Here is a 21611-nt window from a genome sequence, read left to right as displayed (position 1 = left end):
GTTTCCTGAGCACAGCACACACTCAAGCCTTCCCAGCACGAGTCGACAGTTCTGTTCCAGCTATCATGTTCTTTGATGGTTCAGTCGCTTTTCAAGAAAAGTCTCTTGCCTTCAAGGGCCTGATGTTCTTAACATACAAACACAAAGTTCTGATCCACGAATACTTTAAGTGATGGCTTCACCCCTTGGTCCCCCTCTTCTGGGCGCTGACCACTCGCAAATCGTATTTAACAAATCAAATAAACAGTTCCTTTCTCAATGAACTTTGGGTGGTGACTTTCCACCCCTGGATCTCCCTCTTTCGGGTTCGGACCTCTTTCAAACGTCAGCCTCCCTCCTTCAGGATCACTACAGCTTTTCTTACTTTCACGAGTCTTAATTTCTTTTCAAACAATTCACTGTGGACATTCCTCTGCCGGGTTCACTCCTGTCAACACAATGCACATGGGACTTCAGACTTCGTCTCTTCTTGTTAGCATCCCTCCGCCGGGCTCACTCTTGCCAACTTTTGTAACACTGTTCACACACTAATTTCGCCATGCAGGATTCGTTTCCCTTAGCTTCTCAAACATATGTCGGTCAAAGACTTTCCATGGTGCAGAGGATTATACAAGACTCCCGTATGACAACTTTGACCCATTTGACCCCTCTTCTCGCCTTTCTCCCAAGGCCTTCTGGTAAGTGTAGTTCAAATAGTAGGGTAATCATCTAGCGTTTCTCAAGTGAACACCCTTGTGGTGTTTAATTTAGTTATGCAGGCTTTCCCCTTTCCTTGTATCAATAGCTCTTTGTCCATTCAAAGTTCCATTAGCCGCTTGCTACTTTCGTTCAACACAGTTCGGTTTCTTTATCGGCTCGCCCCTCGACTCACCGACTATGATGAACTGCTTTGCTTTCATGTCTTGTAGAGTCAAGGGCGGTACCATTGGGCCATGCGTCTCTCCCTGGCTTAGTTGTCATGGAGGAGGTATCCAGGTACTGTTGACATATGCTGCATCAAACGCTGGCTATGATTAGCGGTTTTACGATTACTTCTCTTGAGGCTTCACTGGTCTCTCGATAAGGCAAGGTCACTTCTCCCCCTGGTATCCTCTCGACTTGCGCCGTCTTTCTCCTCCTCTTGAACTGCTGTACTGTGTTAGCTCTCACGTTGTGCAGTCTGCCTGGCTTGAAGTGTGCTGTCTTGCTCCACCTTTTATCCTTGTGGGGAAAGGAAAGGGCCTTCATGTGTGTGCGATTTTGGTTGATTGCCTGACTTTGCCTGACCATTGTTTTGGGACCTGTCCGGTAAACAGCACTATGGTTAGTCTGTCTATTCTCATGGTATGGAAAGGTGTTTGTGTAGGGAAAGGGTGGTGGGAGACTTTCCTAGTATCCTACAAGGTAGGATGGGGAAGAGATGTTATATGGAAGTATAGTCCTTGTATTAGAGGGGTTTGTGGTAATCTCGGAAGAGTTATTTTTGTAGGGGTTGTGCACTATGGTAAGGGGGTTTGTGGGGACTGTGATGTTTTGCTAAGGCAGATTGTGTGTTTGGAAATTAATTATCAGAGGGACGTGGAGAGGAATGGTTGGGGTTATTCTGGAGGGCAACATGAAAACAGTGATTCTGAGAGAGGTTGTTTTCTATTGTAACAGGTTTTGGGCTTTTAATTGGTTTAGGTGTAGGGTGGTGGGATTCTAATATGGGAGTTTCATTGGAAAGAAGGGGGATGGATGTAGTGCAACCTACAAAGGTTTAAGGGATCTCATTCTCCTCTCCTTCTTCCTCGATATAATGCTGCGTCTCACCTGGGGCTTTTCCCCAAGCACAACCCTGGGCTCCTCTACCCAGGTGATCCTCCCTCGCTCATCCACCCCCACGGTTGAGATCTGAGAGCACCAGCCCTCCCCTGGCCACCTGAAGAAGGGATTCCCGGCGTCTGCTTCGGAGAATACCCTCAGGTTTCTCCCATCTGGGAGCCCAACCCTCTCCGACTGTCTGCCCTACTACTTACACAAATTGAAAAGTCAAATTAAAAGAATATATTGCTTCACTGTACATGTTATCTTTATGACTTTGCTAAATCTATTGTATAACTCTTTTGTTTCCAGGCACCACTTACATTTTGTGATGTTGCTGCATGTTTCTCGGAAGAGGAGTGGAAGCTCTTGCACCAGTGGCAGAAGGAACTTTACACGAATGTGATGAAGGAAATTCACCAAGCCTTGCTTTCTCTGGGTGAAGTTACACTATCTTTACTTCATGGTGCAGTGTTTAAATTGCCATGTTACATCTATTTCTATGTGGTTTTGTCAAAACAAATTTGATATTGGTAATTTAGTTCAACCTATTTTTGGTAGTGCAACGTTGCTCTTATCTTTTTCTTTGAATAGTAGGGACAAGCTACCCCCAATATCTCTGCTTACCCTTGTCCCAACCCCTCATATTCACATAAGTTGTGTGCAGATTCGTCAAAAGGCGCCAAAGTTCTAAGCTGCCCAAAAACTGCTCTTCCTGTAAGAAAGTCAACTTAACCATCGCCAACCATGTATTACCGGGGGTAAACATTTCAAGTTGCAAGTTACTGGCCAGCAATAACAAGGCACTTGCCAGCTCAATTATACAAATACACACGGCACATCATTTCTTACTCTCCAAGAGTCACTTACCACTAGCTGATGGCTAGTGGCTGAGCCCTGATATTACCATATACATGACCACTATCAACTTTGTTTTTAGGAAACCACCATATACTATTGGAAAGAACATGTATTTTACTGCCTTTTATCTATGCCTTTAAGAAAATGAGAAGCTCAAACAAGAACCGAATTAATGCTATGATACCCACAGTGCTTCAAGGCCTGCAACTATACATTAAAGCAGCGGTGGTGCTTGTGAGACGAGTAACAAAGCCTGCTTGTTATCGTTGTGATGTATTTGTATGCATGGATTCCGGTTTTTGGTTTAAACTGACAAAACGGTAGAATTCCACAATCTAGAGAGATTATGTTGTGGTGTAGCCCTCTACAGGTTACCTTTGGTTAAATACAAATAGAGATTCATGTATTGTGCTGCTCCAAACTAAGAGACCTGTTAAGAGTTTGCTAGTCCCAACATGAGGTGCTGCGAGAGTGGGCTATGGATAAGTTGTAACACTTCTTTGTTGCAAGTAAAGACAATGGGTAGCCATTTTATATCTAAAATGCGGCTGCAGAGACAGTAGTGGCAACAGCGAGACCTGGATGGTTTGGAACAAGGCCATGTAATGGTACATGAATGTGATTACAAACATTACCACTTAAGTGAGGCACATGAACAGTGATTACTAGTATTAGCACTTAAGTGATGGCTGAGTGTCACTGCACACACCCTTTGAGATGCTAAGCAGTCCAAAGGGGAGAAGAGGTCTCAAATACACTTATACATGTAATGTGTTACTGTGAGTATAAATTGGGCGGGAACAGGAAATTCAAATATAGACATTCATGCCTTGCTTCTTACTTCTCAGCTGGCTCCCTTCTGAGGGGCCGTCCTGATTTGTAGAAAAATAATGTGTGCATTTTACTTTTTGGCCCGTTTGGACGAATGCATTTTACTTGTGAATTGGAAATAGTTTCTTCTGTCGTGGAAAAATGAACCTGGACCAATCTGTTGGATTGGTGAACAATTTATTAGTAAAAAGCAAGCAATGGGACAAAAATAAATCGACTACAGTACGAAACTCCGACACAATTGAGAACCCCCCTACCTCCAAGCAACATTGTCGTATTCTTTTTTTTAGTGTTTACAACTTGTACACTATAAGCAATACAACAAAACGACAAAACAAAATAATAAAACCACTTAAAATACATAACCAACAAATAAACTTACAACATAATAAGAGATTGTAGACTCCAGTATTTGTAGGACTAAATATATAAACCAATCGTATAGAAATCACCTCGCTCACGTGAGCATAACGTTCATTTATCAAATTGTAAACATTACCCTCCTAAAGTGCCATTGTGTGTAAACCTTTAAAAGTATGTTTTTTTTTTAAACAATTTTTATTGTTTTACATAACATGGCAACTTGTAGACTTGTTTAAACATATACACAACATTTCACAACAATTTGTCAGTCTGCTACCGCCGTCCCCTACAACTCCCTCCCCACCGCTCCCCGGCCTACATCGCATTTAATATTCCATCTCCCTCTTTTACTCCTCATCCCCACTCTAGCCTCGTTATTCTCTTGTATGAGAGTTTCCTCCAAGTCAGTATCACCCTGGTCAGAGCTGGCCAGATCCGCTACCAATCGTCTCCAAGCGTCCACTCCCACCCCTCCCTGTACCATTCTCTGTCCTCTTGCTTCCTGCAACACCACAGTCTCTGCGTTTGCCCATTTTAGCAGGTCCCTCCACCAAATCTGTACAGCTGGCCTCATCTGTGCTTTCCATCCCATTGCTATTGTACGTTTAGACAGTACAATATGCCAGGTCCTTGAGCTTACTCGCATGTCTAGCCCTTTTGGGCCTAGGGAAGCCCCCTAGCAGACAAGTTATGGGGGATCCAATATCCAGGGTAATATCCACCTTTGCTAATGCTTGGTCTACTTCGCCCCAGAATCTACTAATCTCAGTACATGCTCAAAACAATGCACTAGATCTGTGTTTATCTCCCCATATTTCGGGCATGATTGTGTTGCCGCCTGGCTAAATTTGGAGATCTTGTTTGGGGTCAGATATGCCCTATGTGTCACAAATAATTGAATCTGTTGTAATCGTGCATTTCTCGACACCTTTGTGTGATAACCCGTAATTCGACTCCACATACTGTCCGACATTGGTTCTTGTGAGTCTACTTCCCAATTCTGCCTCGTCTGTCCTAATTCTTCTCCTATCTTAGACATTATTAATTCATATATCTGCAAGACTTTGTGTCCACCTTCCGACACATCATAAAATGTCTCTATAGGCTCATCTAATTGAAAGGACGTCTTGGTTTCTGGCCATCTTCAGGAAACGGGAATATGTGAGGTGTTGCCCTCCGGTGTACCCCAGTGTCTATTGTCAGTTCCTCTAAATCCTTGGGCACCCCTCCTTTAGGACATCTCCCACTGTCGCCACTCCCTTAGGTTCCCAGTACCTCCTCACGTTTAACCTCAATTTGTACGTCCACCCCTTCCAGCGATACGAGCAAAATCTGCGGGGAGTACATGGTTGTGTTCTCAAGCAGATAACGGGCCTTGCGCCACATTACGCAACCTAGGCGCAACAGCAAGTGCGAGCGGGTTGCGCTAGGATCGGCTAGCCATATCAACTAGTTAAAAAAGAACAGAGTACTTTCTACCCATAGTAACCTTGATTCGGGTGTTTGGCCATCTGATAGCCATTTGGCCACAAATTGCAACTGGCTAGCTACAATATATACCTCAAAATTGGGCACTTTTATTCCACCCCCCATTCGTATGGATTTTGGAGCTTCCACAATGCCACTCTACACCTCGAATTATGCCATAAGAAGCTCCTGCATGTACTGTGCAATTTCCTGAAAAACATCTCCAGTATTGCGAACAGGATATTTGCTAAATAGTGTAGCAGTCTCGGCAGCACCACCATCTGCAGAAGTGCTGCATGTCCCCTCATGGACAATGGCTATCTAGCCCAGAAAGACATACAGTTTTCAATTTTGCTAACCGCCTTAACCGTGTTCTGTATGTGTTCTATCTTAGGGTCGTGGTAGATGTCTACCCCTAAGTACCGAAATGTTTCTATTTCCCACTTGGTAACACCGTTAATTCGTACCTGGGCTTCCAAGCGTACCTTCCTAAAGGTAACAAACTCGACTTCTGCGGGTTAATAGTTATGCCTGACAGTGTGGCCTATCGTTCCATCACATCCTGTCATGATTCCTGCCCCTCATGTCCCCAGCCCTCCAAGATGTCAGGCTGGAGCCAGGCCACGATCACCTACATGGCCCTCAAGGGCCTCTCCATCCCTCCAAAGACCCACTTGGAGTCAGACTTGGCGCTTGTGGCACCAGACTCACTCACTCCCATAGGATAACATTGGGGATTGGACATGTAGTGCATTGATGGGGACAAGATGGATGCCCCCACATATTTCGGTTCCCAGAACTGCATGTGCAATCTAGTCTTTTGGGTGTGTGGTTCAGACCAGAGTCACCTGGGATACCCAGAGACTATTTAAGCCACGCCCAGGCTGGGAAACATGCTTTGTGTTTTCTGCACCTGCAGCGTGACACTCACTGTATTCGGATCGGTCTCCAGTAGGCCTGCCTCTTTCTTCTGTGCTCAGCTCCTGCAAGAGCAAGAACACAGTTAGGAACAACCTTACCTTGCAGTGCTTTTGCACATCATTCATCGGTCCTTCTGTTCTTCGGCGGTGTCATTCCTATCCCGGCACGCCGCTTCCTAAGGAAAAGGGAAAAGAACAGGAAAAAATGCATTAGTAATCATTCAGCAAATCTTCGCTTATTTTTAAAGACTGAACGAGCTTCAAACGCTTACCTGAATCCCAGCCGCTCTGGGGGAACTCTGTCTCCGGAACTCCTCATCCATCTGCAAGAGGGAAAAGACTCCAGGTTAGCGTGGAAACATCTAGAGGCACTGCATACTGCGCTTACTCACCGCATTTCTTCTTCATAACCGGCATCCACGCTGAAAATGTTGCGGCACCTAAAAGACACAGAAAAAGAACTCAATTCAATAGAAATACGAAAGGGTCGCATCGCGCATCACGCTCTGACTCACCTTCAGCGCTACTCATCTCAGCAGCACGTCGCCATCCCCGGACGCTGGCCATCATCTAAGGAAGGAAAGGAACGAAGTTAGAGAACTGTTCAAAAGACTCACTATACTTATCTGTTGGACTGTTGCCAGTGAAGTAACTAGGCAGCAACGAGCCTGCATCAATCAATGTGCCCCTGCGCTGAAACGAGGACGGAGAGCACACTTTCCAGTAAACAAGGTGAGCTGTGGATCAAAGGGAAGGGTTCGACCCCGGGGAAGAAGGGGTTCAAGCACATAGACAATAGGGAGTTAAACTCTACCAATCCTGTTTTTCAGGCCTAGTCTTCAGTCGAGTAGACTCCAGGGAAGGGTTTGAGGTCGTAACAGGTCAGGACAGGCTGAGTGACGTCCCTGTGGATACCAGGTGAGCGTTACACATCCAGAATGTATTGCAGATTTGTCCCAGGGCGTGCAAATACAGAAGCATGTCATCCACATATAACGGGATCAAATGCCTCCCTCCAGGAGTGCTGATGCCCGCCTCTCCATATTCTTCTCTCAAATAAACCGCTAGTGGCTCCAATGTCAGGATGAAGAGCATCAGGGACCACGGACATCCCTGCTTGGTGCCTTTAATCAACTGCCACTGTTCGGAGATACTTGTGCCCGTTTTGGCCTTTGCTATCGGTTCATTGTACAGCAACCGCACCCATTTAATGCATGTGGGTCCAATACCAAACTTTTCCAGCACCGCTACCAGCCATGGAGTCGAACGCTTTTACTCCATCAAGTGACGCCACTACAACTTCCTGTGTTCCTTTTCGAGTGTAATCTATTATGTGGTGCAGTCTTCTCAGATTATTGGTAATATTCCTATGTGGGACATATCCTGTTTGATCTGGATGTATAAGCTTAGCTATGACTTGTTTCAGCCTATGTGCCATTACTGCCGTGAGACTCTTCCCATCCTAGGTTAGCAATGAAAGGGGCCTATATGAGCCACATTCGGTATTCGGCTTGTTTGGTTTAAGAAGGGTGCCAATTACCGACTCTCTCAGGGATTTGTGCAATCTGCCCGTGTCTAAAGCTTTGTTTAGCATTGCGAGTAGTGGGGCTAGAATTTCTGTCTTTTATTCTTTATAAAATTCTCCAGGAATTTTATAAAGGAGTTGTTTTATCACATTCTCTTGTTCTTCAATCGTGATGGGTATCTCTAGGCTGTCACTCTCTTCCATATTTAGTTGGGGGAGGCAGATCTCGGTGAATACCTCATGTATCTCTGACATATCGCTCTCAGAGGTTTCCCTGTACAAGTATTTATAATAGTTATAAAAAACAGTCATTAACCTCCTCCGGAGTCTCCCGCAACTGCCCATCATCAACCTTAACTGCTCTAATTGGCTCCCGTTTGGTCTCACTCTTATACAACCAGGCTAGCAATCGCCCCGGCTTATCTCCCTCTGCATGCTGCCTGTCTACATTCCTGTTGTTAGCGGGGCACCTCCTGGCCTCCTCAATCGACCTATTTCCTGCTTGCGTTATGATTTCCAGCCTACTTTCTGTTTTTTGCAAATCCTGTAAGATCACATCTTGCATCCCTTTCGACTTTGCTATGGCTGCCCCTCTCACCACTACTTTAAAGGCCTCCCCACAGTGTACCAGCAGAGTTTACGCTGCCCGCGTTATGCTCAAAATATTCCTTCACTTCTTCTCTCAAAGGTTCTCGGATCCCTGTGTCTTTGAGTGCTTCGACCCCTAGTCTCCATGTCGGGATATTGGCTCGGGGGTGAGGGGGACAATCTGCCACGTAATAAACAGAGGGGCATGATCCGAGAGGATCCATGCTTTATATTCAGCCCATCTGTATTCACCCAGCGTTTCCTCTCCCACAAACACATAGTCTAGTCTTCTGTATAGATTAGTCGGAGCGGTGTAGTGAGAGTACACTCTGTCTTGTGGGTACATAGTTCTCTATACATCAGCCAACTTGAATGCATGTAACAACGTATCCAGAACCTTGGCCGAAGGGGTTGGATGAGCAAATTTATCATCCAACCTATCTCTCGCCGGGTCCAGCGTACAATTATTATCTCCTCCCCATATCAGCGCACAATCTCTGTACGGGCTAATCTTGGGATATAGAGATCTGAAATAAACTGCTGTGTCCTGATTCGGGGTGTACATATTGATAACCCATATTTCTTTATTTTCTACCATTACCTGTAGTATTACCATCTGACTGTCTCTATCTAGAAAGGTTTGGAGGATCTTGAATGGGACTTTCAGTGCCACCCATATGAGGACCCCTCTAGCATATTCTGAGTACGTTGAGCCCAAGGTCATCGCTCCCCATTTCCGTGCCAATGTATCTTGTCTATCCTTGGTCAAATGAGCTTCCTGCAGGAGAGCTATATCTATTTTCTGGCGTCTCAGATATGCCATAACCTGGTTCCTTTTGATATAGCGTTCAGGCCTCTGACATTTCAGGTAGCTATTTTGAGTGCACCCATTCTCTCTAACAGTTCTTGCTCTCATCTCCCCTTTGTCGCCTCAACCCTTCTTCCATTGTGCGTATCTGTAGGCCAAAATCCATCTAACTACCCCAATTCCCCTCCCACTCCCCTCCCCAATATTTCCCAACTTGTGCCCAGCTCCATATCTGGGGCTCAGGCATCCCTGCATCTCGCTCCTATCCCGGCTCAGATGACGGTATTCAGAGTGCAGGAGGAGGATACCAAACTACTAGTATCCTAACCTAACTAAACTAATGTGGGTGATAGTGTGATACCTGGTGCCGCTTTTATCAGAGTGGCCCCGGTGCTTCCTGCATTTAGCGGACTGTTAAATTAGCTTCTGATCTTCCAGCTTAATTGCCAATGTCAGATCCTTTCAAAATGGGCGGTATGTGGCTCAAGTGTACATTAATGAATCAACGCAGATTCACTTATCACTCCCGCCTCCCACCTGGTCTTCTTTCTCTGTCGGCATGTTCGTGTCCATCCACTTGTTTACGTCTTCCGGAGTCTCGAAGAAGAAAGCCCGGTCTTTATATAGTACCTTCATTTTCGCCAGATACAATATCGTGTATTTAAGGTTAGCTGCATGTAACTTCATCTTGACAGCCGCATAGTTCATCCTTTGTTTTTGCAATAGGAAAATATAATCAGGGTATGTCGTGATGGTCGCCGATGCTCAGCAAATCATTCCTCCTTTCCGAAAGTGTTCTAGGATTCTCTCCCTGTCCTTGTAATTCAGTATCTTGGCAATTATCGGTCGGGGCGGGGCACCCGGCAGCGTTTTTTTTTGTCAGGGCTCTATGCACCCTTTCAACTGTGAACCCTTGGGTAAGCGACCCAGCTCATATTTCTTGCAACAGCATATTTTCAATGAAGTTTGTTGGGTTCAGGCCTTCTTCGCCTTCCGGGAGCCCAACGATCTGTACATTATTCCTTCGTGCCTGACCTTCTGCCTCTTCTGCTCTGCTTTCGAGATTCCGCACCTGCTGCTGTAGTACGGAGACTTCCTGGGAGTTTTTGTTGCACCCCTTACGGATCAGGGCTATCTTGCTCCCGGGAAGCCAGTATTCCACAGTCTGTGCTTGATTGCTGTACCCCCTCTCGGTGTCTGCAGCTCTCCTAGGGGCCCCAGCGCTGTCTTTAACCCCCAAGGGCACTATCTCATCTGCAGTACAACTCACCTGGTAGATTGGTAGTTGCAGGTCCCTGCTAGATGCTGAGAGTGCACTGGGTAGCGGTGTGGCCCTCGTTGCTGCACTCTTTGGAGACTGTGTACTGTTGCAGCGTGTTGCGCGTGGGTTGCATCTGTAGTTAGGCCAGTTGTGGCCTTATGGCAGTTTCGGCTGTCTTGTCTCTTTCTTTTGCTGCCAAGAGCTGCATAAAGTGTTCTGCTTCTGTACCTTATTGGCCAACCCCCCACCAAACTCTCAGCCTGTTTTACTACTGCAGACAGTGCTGGCCGGGTCTAGGGTGTCCTTCTGCTCTTTTGTTGGAATTTCTACGATCCAGTATTATCACTGGGCCAGGCCTCTGTGTTTTTCCTTAGTCTCAGCTGCTACGTCCATCAGTGCAGTTCCTGCCCTAACTCAGTGCATGCAGGTAATAGCATCGAAGTAGCTGTTAGCCTGACTCCTGTGCAGTGTTTCACCACCTCGCGTGACTGTCTCTTCCATATGCTGCTCTCGCCCAGTGTTATGCCCTCCTTTGCCTCCGATATATGTAGGAATCCGTGGCTCTTCCTTTGTTTGTCAGTTTCACTCTATTCGGAAGGCCCGGGCCACGCTTCTCTCGTTCCTGCTTCTGTAGCGGTATGGAAAGTATCTGATGTGATTATTGTAACATATTAATGTACATAATGTATTTACTGTATATAATTTGTTACCTTTCCACCCATACATGTATAGAATGTACATAATGTAATTACTGTATACAATTTATGTTACCAACAACCTGTAATATGCAACCTGTAACCAAGTTCTAAGCATTCTTGTTATTCTGTGCGCCCAGCTACCCAAGGGTTTTCTGGCGCCCTATAAATAAACAAACAAACAAACAAACAATGTACAGTTCTGTCGTGCAATCCTTTGTCCTCAGTCAGCCGCCATCTTGTTTCTTTTCTGACGAGACTCTGACCCCCTTCTTCGGCTCACAATTCCTGAACTTCGTTACGTTTCACTGCAGAATTGCGATCACGTTGACCTTCATCCATTCATGCTTCTGCAGTTCCAAAAGCTGGTGTTGTAGCTGAGTTTAATCATATTTTCTCGTCCAGATTATTTAGGATCGGCAGGACCACCTCAGTTCCACGTGCTTTCTCATGGCTCTATAACCATGCCCCCAAAAGTAAGGTTATATATAAACATTTTCTTTTAAAAGGGCATGAACCCTGATTAGATAATGAACAAGTGCAATAGTGAGTGAGTTAAGATTCCCGCTCATCAGGCGCTCCCAGAAACTCATGGTCAGTGTATCCTCGTAACTGTTCACGAACGTCACAAACTTTTGAAGTTGAAGCGACGGGATGGCCAGACACTCAATAAATGCTTATGGGTTTGGAGGGTGTACACAGGTGACAATTCATAGCATTCAGCGGGAGGCCCCTAATTGACCCCCATCATTTCAAAGTTCCTAAGAAATTTAAACGAAAATTCATAAAAACCTGATGAAATTAACGATCCAGAAATTGTGTTAGGTACTTGGGCATGGTCCAAGAATGTCTGTGTAATCTAGCAAATTGCTCATAAAATGAATACTTAGCAATCGTATCAGACACCATTTCCTCAGCCTGATAAACATATAAGTCCCAGTTGGATGGCCCACTAATGTTATGCTACAAGAGTCGATCTCCTTCAGGAAATCATCACATTGCAATGTAAACAGTTCCAACGGCTTGAATGACTTATGGAGACTCGTCAAATGTCATATATCATATAGCGAGTTGGGCATGGGATCCACAATTTTTTAGTATAATTTTAGTTTAGTCCAGAGGGCATAGGACCTCCCGGATAATAACCCTAACTCATGTCGCAATACAACAAAGGCACAGGAATGGGGCAGCCCCATTAATCTCTTCCAAAAGATCTCTTCGATGACTTCCAGCTTTCTCCAATCTAATTTCAAGATTTCCAAACAAAGAGAATGGAAGGCAGGCCCTTCCCCACATAAAACCTGTTCACAGGAGTATACGTAAACTCGCCGAAGAGATTTCATAGTTTGGGCATATAGTGGCACCAGCTAGATTTTAACCTGTCATAAAATGGTTTATAAGACGGCTTAGAATACACAGGAACACCTAAATAGGTTACCATGGCCTTCTTTTTGAGCATAACATTATTTATGTCACAATTTTGGCCTCTTTATGCGTTTGGTTTCCCTGTGACCAGTATTGCTGACTTTGCGGTGCTAAGGCACAAATTGTTGTTACCAAAGTATGAATGAAGACAACGTAGGGCCTTTGCAACCCAATCAGAGTTTTATTCCACAAAAAGGATGTAATCTGCATACATTAGAACAGGGATGCTGGTGGATCCAATTTTAGGGGAAATAAGTCTTCATCGGGCACATTTATACAGGAAATCTGATAAATAAAGGTTAAACAGGAAGGGAGCTAAAACGCACCCTGCCATAAGCCTAAATATGTTTGTACAGCTGTCCCAGATTTCCTGTGTTACTAAGTTTCACTTGAATTGTAGTGCCTGAGTGGAACTCCATTGAGTTTTCGTAAGCCCCTCTCAACACCCCAAGAGGACAACTTGTTACACAATCTTACTCTATCCACACAATCGAAGGCACTCGACAAATCGGCACATGCTAAATACAGTGGGGACTGGCCCCTCGATCGTGCTTGTGCTTGTACTTGTAAAAGATTGAGGAGCGAGCCATTCAATGAGGTTCCATGCCCCTCACGAAAGCCTGTCTGGAACATGTTAGATTTACCAATTGCTTTGGTCCAATTCTTAAAGTCTAACGGCAGGAGGGATGCACAAATCTTAGACGTATAGTCTAATAGGGCTGTGGGACGGTAGTTTGCAGGATCTTCATGTTTCCCTTTTTTAAATATGCAAACTATTAGACTGATCTTCCAAAAGTGCAGGAATCTACCTACCCTTGCAACGTTTACAAATGGTCTAAACAATATTGCTGCCCACAAGGCTAGATCTTTCTTTAATACTGGTTTGATAGACCATCCGCACACCCGTGGCAGGAGATTGTTTTGATTTGTGCATCAAGTACTCCTCATTACGCGGTCCCTGCTCTGGTAAAAATGCCAGAAACATTGCCGGTAATACTGGCACTGGAATTTTTACTGGACTGGGGAAACCCGAATTTGCTTGTGGAGGGTCTGAACTACCGGTAGGCATGACCAGCCGGTAGATAAGGCCCCTACTGGCATAGAAATGCCGGAATCGCATCCCATCCCATTGCTCCATGGAATGAGAACTTAGCGCCATCTCTGCCATCTGTAATATCCCTGTAATACCGGGATATCTGACGGCGGAGATGGTAGGGGCAATTTCCTGGTATCCTGCCGGAAATAATGAGCCTTTTGTCCATCAGAGAGAAAGCCCTTTATTTTTTTGTGCATTTGTATGCAATTTGTGTACAATAAGTAAATTGTGTTTCAAAGTGCCCAAATTGTGTTTCAGTAATCAGTTTCAGTAATTTCTTTCATGCAAATATATGGTATGACGTCCTTTCGTCGCGGGATGTTTTTTAGCGGGGATTTTTACTGTGAATTTTCTTTTAGAAAATCCCATCGCATTTTTTTTTAAATGGGCGGTTAGGGGGGTGGTGGGGTCAACCTCCTCCCCTGCCCTCCCCAAAAAATGTGATGAGTTTTTTTGAAAAAAAAATCACGGTAAAAAACCCCAGGAAAAAACAACCCGCGATGAAATGACATGGAACCAAATATATAGTCTATTGTTGATTGATTAGAACCTCTGTACCTAGTTGCTCGCACCGGGATAGCACCCATTGTGTTGCCATTGAGTTTATGCCAAGACCTAAGTGTGGGAAGATGGAAGTCCAATATAGTTTCTGGTAAGGAAACAAATTTCATTTTAAAATATTAATTCCAAGTTCCTCCAGGGATAACATTATCCATAACATGGATATGATTCCCAGGCTTCAAATGTGCACTATTAGCACAGCTCCAAAAGGCATCTGTATCAAATGTATTAGCAATGGCCAGCATACACTGGTTATCTAAATGTAAATATTCTTTCAATGGAATTTGAATCAATTCTTATCGCCTAATATGAGAGTGCGTGAAACCGGAGAATAGAACCGTAAAGCCGGGAAGTTGCTTGAAGAGCTTTGGGTGGAGCCTCCACCCAAGCCTCCTCTCTGTGAGGGAATAAGACCTTCTAAATGATATGACCTCTTGCTGTCTAATAACCAGGCAAGTGGACCGATCACCCAAAAGAGCGAGGAGAACGCTCCGCCACGGACCAGGCTGCAAAGGAAAGAACAACAAGTAAGTGTTTTGAAGGTAGCACTTATCCGCTGAGAGTCTTACTAACCAATGGAATACCTGAGCGTCTCCCCCCGTTGTATGGAAAGTAAGGCACAACACAGGAAATCACCTAGGAAAATAACAAGACTGGATCTAACTGGATTAAGCTATGACATAAATCAGGAGGTGGACAGGATCTTACCAGTGGAGAAGGACTGAAGGTTTGGAGGAAATCAGAACACAACGGCAGGGATAAAATAAGAAAAAAGGGGAAAGTTAGTAGGATACTAATACCCGAGCGGCACAAGGGTCGCCCTGGTTTCGGGATGGTGCACAGCTGCAGAGCGTCCTTAAGTGCACAAGCAAAACAAAGTTCAATCCAATGTTCAGTTCACGAAAGCAGAATAGTCTTACCACTGGTGGTAATAAGATGGCAATTGTAGAATGAAAGCAACAACCAGACGGAATGGTAGTTCAGGGAGGAAAGGTAGTTCGAATGCAGGCAAGGTCTGGCACACTAGCGGGCAGCAACCATGGCAAAAACGTCCAGAAAAGCAGTCGGGGAGCAAACACATGTCTGATACACGTGCAGGCAAGGACAAAGACAGAACCTTATCTTACGGAGTCCGTGGAAGCAAGCAGGGGTTCGGTACACGTACGTACAGGAACAATAGCAAAATGTTAGTGCGGGTTCCAGGAAGATCAGCAAAGGTCCGATACACGGGCAGACAGGTACAAGCCGGGGAAATCCAATAGCGAAGTCCAGTAAACAAATCCGGGTCGATAACGTAATGAATTAAGGAGTTGGCACTTGAAGGAGGAACTTCTAGTAGCTGGGTGTAACTTTAAACAGAAGCAGCGTCCTGGCTGCAACCTCGGAATACATCAGTAAAGGAGGTGGGGCAAGCCAAGGCGAGGCTCCACAGCCGAACTACAGCAGGGAGCTAGGTTTTCTGGGAAGTGTAGTTTCGTATTGCTAACTTCCACGGTAGCTGCCACCGTGTATAGAATGGAGCAGCATTATGCCGTATCCCTTTGGGGAGCGCTACAACCCTCCTGACCTTCCTGATAGCTGTACTTGGGAAACCGACTGCTCTAGGGAGCCGAGCTGCTAAGGATGCAGGTGGCAGGGGCTTCCGCAAAGGACGAGGTGAACGCCGGTCCGTAACAATATCTGGTTTGTAGTCATAATCTCGAATACAAATATGTCGAAAGTCATAATGTCGAAAAAATAAAGTCGAAAACAAAAATGTCGAATTTTTTTTTTTTTGTTGATTTTTATTCGAAATGAGGGGGTTCCCCCCCAACCCTCCTTTTTTAATTTTTTTTTATGTTTTACCCCCTTTTTTTACCACCGGAACCCCAAAAAAACATGTAAATTAAAAAAAAATAAAAAATTCGACATTTTTGTTTTCGACATTATTGTAATTCGACATTTTGTTTTCGAGATAATGACTGGACACCCAATATCTCTCACGGCTATCTGTAAAAACTGTTTCTTCTCATGCACCATGATGTCAAGAATATGGGTCCTTACGAAAGATATCTATCTAATAGATGGAACGTTGTTCTGTATAATCCCTAATATCTTATTACAAAGCTCTGAAAAGATAGTTGATCCATTTTAACTTCCTCCATGAAAGACAAATGGTGATTGATTAATAGCATCCCACATTAGATGATTAAATCGCGAAATCACTAAGGCAGACCAATAAATACAATTGCCTGTGTTAGAAGACATAATGTCGACTGGGCCATATGAAGATTGATCATGCTTCTCTTGTAAAAATGATCTCAGTGTAAAACATGCATGATCACTAAGGACGGACATATGGGACAACCACAAAAAACTCAAGATCAGGCAGTAATGTCTTTCATACAAATATATAGTCCATTGTTAATTGATTAGAACCTCTGTACCAAGTTGCTCGCGCTGGGATTTCACCCATTGTGTTGCCATTGAGTTTATACAAAGCCCATGAATCCATGATATCAACCCACCTAGAACTACGAGAATGTGATCGACTCTTAGAGGAGACACTATGAGATATAATATTGTTACAGGAGTCTGGAATAGTACAATTAAAGTCCCCCATTAAGAAAATGGTCTCCTGACCATGCACAATGTGCCAGCTTTCTAAAAAAAAATGTCTAAGGTCTGAAAAAAGACCGGCTCTTATGTTCACTCTACATTCCAGTAAATGTTGATTAGAAGGGTATTCTTGACCAGCCTGGAATTAATAGAGGGCCAGCAAAGTCTAGCGGCCAATATGTCAACCGAAGAGTCATTCCAAACCTCAATATGAGGATATAAGGAATTTTTAATACCATACAGTAAACCAGCAAATGGGCACCCTAAGAGGTCCTTACTTGCTGGTTTCAGAATTACACTATAACCATTGTGAGGAACCTGACAGTGTTCTCCCATCTCCGCCCCTCCCCCGTGATCTTCTAGTCAGGTGGCCAGGGAAGGGCCATCGCTTTTGGAACCCGACCCTGGAGGTGGACAAGTGAGGGAAGATCATCTGAGTGGAGGGTCACAGGGATTGGGAGGAGAACATCCGAGGGCGAGACATGGTATTCCCCCTTTTCCCATTGCACCTCAAAGCCTTTTCCCTCAACTTTCATGGGGTATTTCCAAACCCATTTCATCGCCCCCTCCCCAGTTCCAACAAATACTGGGGCGAGGAAGGAGTAGTGAAGATTTCCCATAGGAATAAAATGTGGAGTGTAATGGAAACCAGCTGTGGAAAGAACTTAAGTCGATCAATTTATAGACAGGCATTTACTAATTATCACTCACACCTGACTCCACTTGACTGTTTTTCAACTATAAAAGATGTGGCTCTACACAGGTGAGAGAGCAAGCTGTGGGTGTTGTTTACTTTACTTTACACTTTAGTTTATTTGTAATGCACATCCATAAACACGTAGGCGTGAGGGTGCAGACAAGGGACCAACATACAAGTAACAAAAAGGGGCCAGGCTGCCAGGGGGAGCCGGAAGAAAAACAAAGAGCCCAAGATAATATCAATGGAACAGCAAGGTCTTAAACTCTTTCTTAAACAGTGGTAGAGAGGAGTGATCTCTCAATATTGGTGGTAGAGAGTTCCAAATCAGGGGAGCAGCACTAAATAAGGCTCCCAACTGGACTAATCATCCCAATAATGGGATGATTAGTCCACTAATAATTCTTTGATTAGTGGACTAATCATCCCACTAATCAAAAAACCTATCCTTGACCCCAGTAACCCTTCCAACTATAGACCTATCACAACGGTGCCCTTTCTTCTAAAAATACTGTACCGAGCAGCCTACCTGCAAATACAGGCTTACTAGAAACTAACAATCTTTTGCGCCTCACAGTACGGAAACGGTTTTGATTGGCCTCATACTACAAATCCAAGACAAATCCAAGACATAAAAGACAAAGGTAAATTAGCCCTCCTACTTCTGCTTGACCTATCAGCAGCTTTTGATTTGGTCAACCACCAAACTCTTCCACCACCTGAAAACAGAAGCCCACTTCTCAGATACAGCTACATCTTGGATTAAGTCCTTCCTTGCAAATAGAACTATGAGGGTCTTCTCACCAACTGCCTCTGCTGAACCTTCTCCAGTACTCTGTGGGGTCCCCGCAAGGGTCGTGTCTCCCCCACTCTTTATAATGTGTTCACTAAGCCTCTCTTCGACATTATCGATTATCTGGGTATCACGTATACCAATTATGCGGACGACACCCAGATACTCATCCCCATCACTGGCGACCACGCAGCAGATACAAAAGCCCTTAACGCAATCTACTCAATCATCCAAGCTTGGATGGCGCATCAGGGTCTCTGCCTAAATGGTGAGAAAACTGAGTTACTAATCCTCGGCTCTCACATTAGACTCAATAAGTTGGACTCAGCCTTCAAATCCTTCACTATCGATGGCGACACTATCAAGGTCTCCAATAATACTAAAACACTAGGTATTTAGCTTGATGCCACACTATCCTTCACCAGACAAACTAGCGCCGTGGTAGCAGCATCTGCGTACACTTGCAAACTAATCACTGCGTGCAGGCCCTTCCTTAAGACTTCTAACAGTATTGCTCTTGCTAGAACCCTAGTTATGGCCAAAATTGATTACTGCAACACCCTCTATTTAGGGACTAGGCACAGAAACATCAATAAATTCCACGTAACACAGAACAATGCCATCAGGGTGGCCCTCAACATTCCAAAGAAGCTCCACATATCAGACACAAGACGTAACCTTCATTGGCTGTCTGTTGAGCATAGAATCTCCCTTAAAACCCTGGCATTAACGCACAAAGCAAGGGCGAATCTCGCCCCATTATACCTCACCAACAGATTCTCTGCACACACCTCTACAAGACCCCTAAGAGCTGCTCAAGTTCACACCTTGTCTATCCCTAGATTTAAGCTCCAGAAAGCCGGAGGTTCCAGTTTTCCTATCCTGGCGGCCAAGCTCTGGAACACGCTTCCTTCCTCCCTCAGATCCGAACCTTCCTTCCAACTATTTAAGAGTAATACTAAATGTTGGCTCCATGAACTGGATTTTGCTGGGCAGCAGTCATCAGTTTAGCTATGCCTGAATTATTTTTTTATACCCACTGTATAACCTGGTGCACCTTTGTTAACCTGGCACTAATTCAGTACTGTATATTGTCCTGACTGCATTTTGTAACCCATGAACAAGATTGTCTATTTCTTATGTAATGCTACTTTCTGTAAGACATGCGCCCAGATGCCTCAGGGCCAGGAGCGCTTTACAAATAAAATAAATACAAATACCTTCTTGGTTCTACATCTCGGTAAGAATAGGACATTTTGGTTGCAAATTTCTGCAATTAGGTTTGTCCCTGATGTGATCTTGTAGGTAGGACAGCATAGGCCCCAGTCTACACTTAAAAGTGATGACTACTAGCCTGAAAGTGATGCATGCTTCCACTGGGAGCCAGTGTACGGAGCGTCTAGCCTCCGTTACATGGACACGATGAGTAAAACCAGTGAAAACTCTGACTGCGCCATTTTGGGCCACTTGAAGTCTGTTAAATTGCCTTACTGGCTCCTGTAAGAAGACTACAACAGTAGTCAATTTTGACCCCTATTATTGCACGCGCAATTGACTCAGCATTAGCTTGTGAGATGTACGATCTGAGGTGGGCTAGAAGTGGAAAGAGAATTTACCCTCATAATCTTTGCTGAGGCTAGCGGCGGGCAATTAAATATATTTCTAGCTGCCTCAATAGCATCTACAACTTCCTGCAATCCCATAACTGATGGAAGAAACAGAGCAGTCTGCCGTACCTCCGGCACGTCCGGCCACGGACCGGCACAGACCGGCTTGCCCCCTTCGCGCCGTCGTGTTCACGCCGGGTTTATGGGTAAGTAGAGCAAAGAAACTACAATTTTAGTTGGGAGTTGTAGTTTTCTCCCAGAACACGTGCGTGCAGGAACGAAGGGAGAGTTCCTGATTCAAATCGCACAGTGAAACCAACACAATCAAAAAATTAGGCAGCTGGAATACATGCAATCACACAGAAGGTGAGGTGAGCATAATTAAAAAAAATATCTAAAATCACCAATAGGCTAAAATCCACTCAATTAAAATAACAGTAAAACACAATTATTTAAGCAGCACGGGTACTAAAATAATACAATCCAGACCAGAGAAGCCCAGGATCAGAGAGCAGCAGGATTGTCTGCACAGAGGAGAATGGCGTGTCGAGACGCTGGCCCGGTGTATACGGACGTCCTTAGTATAGTTATGTGGAGTAATTCCTTGACTTCCCCATGAGCTTACCCATAAAGATGGTACCGCGACCTGTTAGGATCTCTTTAGGGAAACCCACCCGAGAGAAAAAAGGAAGTAGATGCTTAAGTATTTGCTGAGTGGTATTATTGCGTAGAGGAAAGGCCTCAGGGTATCGTGTGGCATAATAAAGTATCACCAGTACAAACTTGTTACCCAATTTCGATTTCTACAGAGGCACAACAATGTCCATCCCAATTCACGAAAATGGTACCTCAATAATGGGCAATGGAGTTAAGGGGGCTGGAGGTGGTAAGTGGGTGCGATGACAGATCTTGGATGTGTGAATAATGTTTTTGGTATCATAGTGTATTCCTGGCCAATAGAACGTGTTGGCCAGGTGAGCTTGAGTTTTAGCTTGGACCAGGCGCCCCCCCCCCCTGTAAGATGACAGTGTGCGATCTCGAGCAGTATCTGCTTATGACTTCGGGGAACCACCGGTTGTACCATTTGTAAGCCTTCAGAAGTGACATTCCCTCTATATAGGAGTCCTTTCCTGAGAAAGAAAAATGGCCCCCTTCTTTCCGTCCCTCAGCCTCTGGTATAACTTGTAGAAGTGGTTCAGCAACTAATGGATAATTTCGCTGAGCAAAGGCCAGATCAGGGAGTATGTCAGAGTGCTCATCAACAATGGGAGTAGGCTGGGAAGAACTTGGTTGATTATCGGCTTCCCCGAATCCCAGAGTACCTCTTTCAGTAGTTTAATTTTCAGCCTCCTCTTTAAGTATAGGTAGCATCACCCTTTCGATTATCCCTTGGGCTATCTGATCCCCTGCCTGTATCTGAAAGGGCATGTCTCTGTGATTCAGGAGTAACACTTTCATGTCCCCTCTAAAATCTGGATCAATCTCCCCGGGCAGGACATTGATACTCCATTTTCAAGCAAGGCCTGACTTGGGTGCTAACCGGATGTAAGTACCTGAAGGTGGTACAAGGACAAGATCAGGAGGGATAATTTCATTTGGTGGGATAGTTTCTGTCCGTCTACTGCACAAATCAAACCCAACAGAGCTGTTAGTGGCCACTGTAGGGTTGGAGGCCTGTGAGCAAGTGACTGCTCAAGTGACTGCTGTTGGGCTGTTTGGCTGCGCGACTGCAA

General features: G+C 44.8%; 1 protein-coding gene across 2 annotated transcripts in view; it reads left to right on the top strand.

Moving 5' to 3' along the window:
- LOC138448912 (zinc finger protein 282-like) overlaps positions 1 to 21611 on the top strand; it is a 464485-nt gene that overhangs the window by 95572 nt on the left and 347302 nt on the right. For both annotated transcript variants that reach the window (XM_069604729.1, XM_069604728.1), the window contains exon 2: positions 2095 to 2221. In XM_069604729.1, coding sequence (XP_069460830.1) covers positions 2095 to 2221 — 127 coding nt within the window. The remainder of the gene's footprint in view (positions 1 to 2094; positions 2222 to 21611) is intronic.

Source organism: Ambystoma mexicanum, chromosome 1p (genome assembly GCF_040938575.1).
Source record: "Ambystoma mexicanum isolate Mex_15411 chromosome 1p, UKY_AmexF1_1, whole genome shotgun sequence".
Lineage (NCBI taxonomy): Eukaryota > Metazoa > Chordata > Amphibia > Caudata > Ambystomatidae > Ambystoma > Ambystoma mexicanum.
Note: the sequence above shows the minus strand (reverse complement) of the source record. Positions and strands in the feature narration are given on the sequence as shown.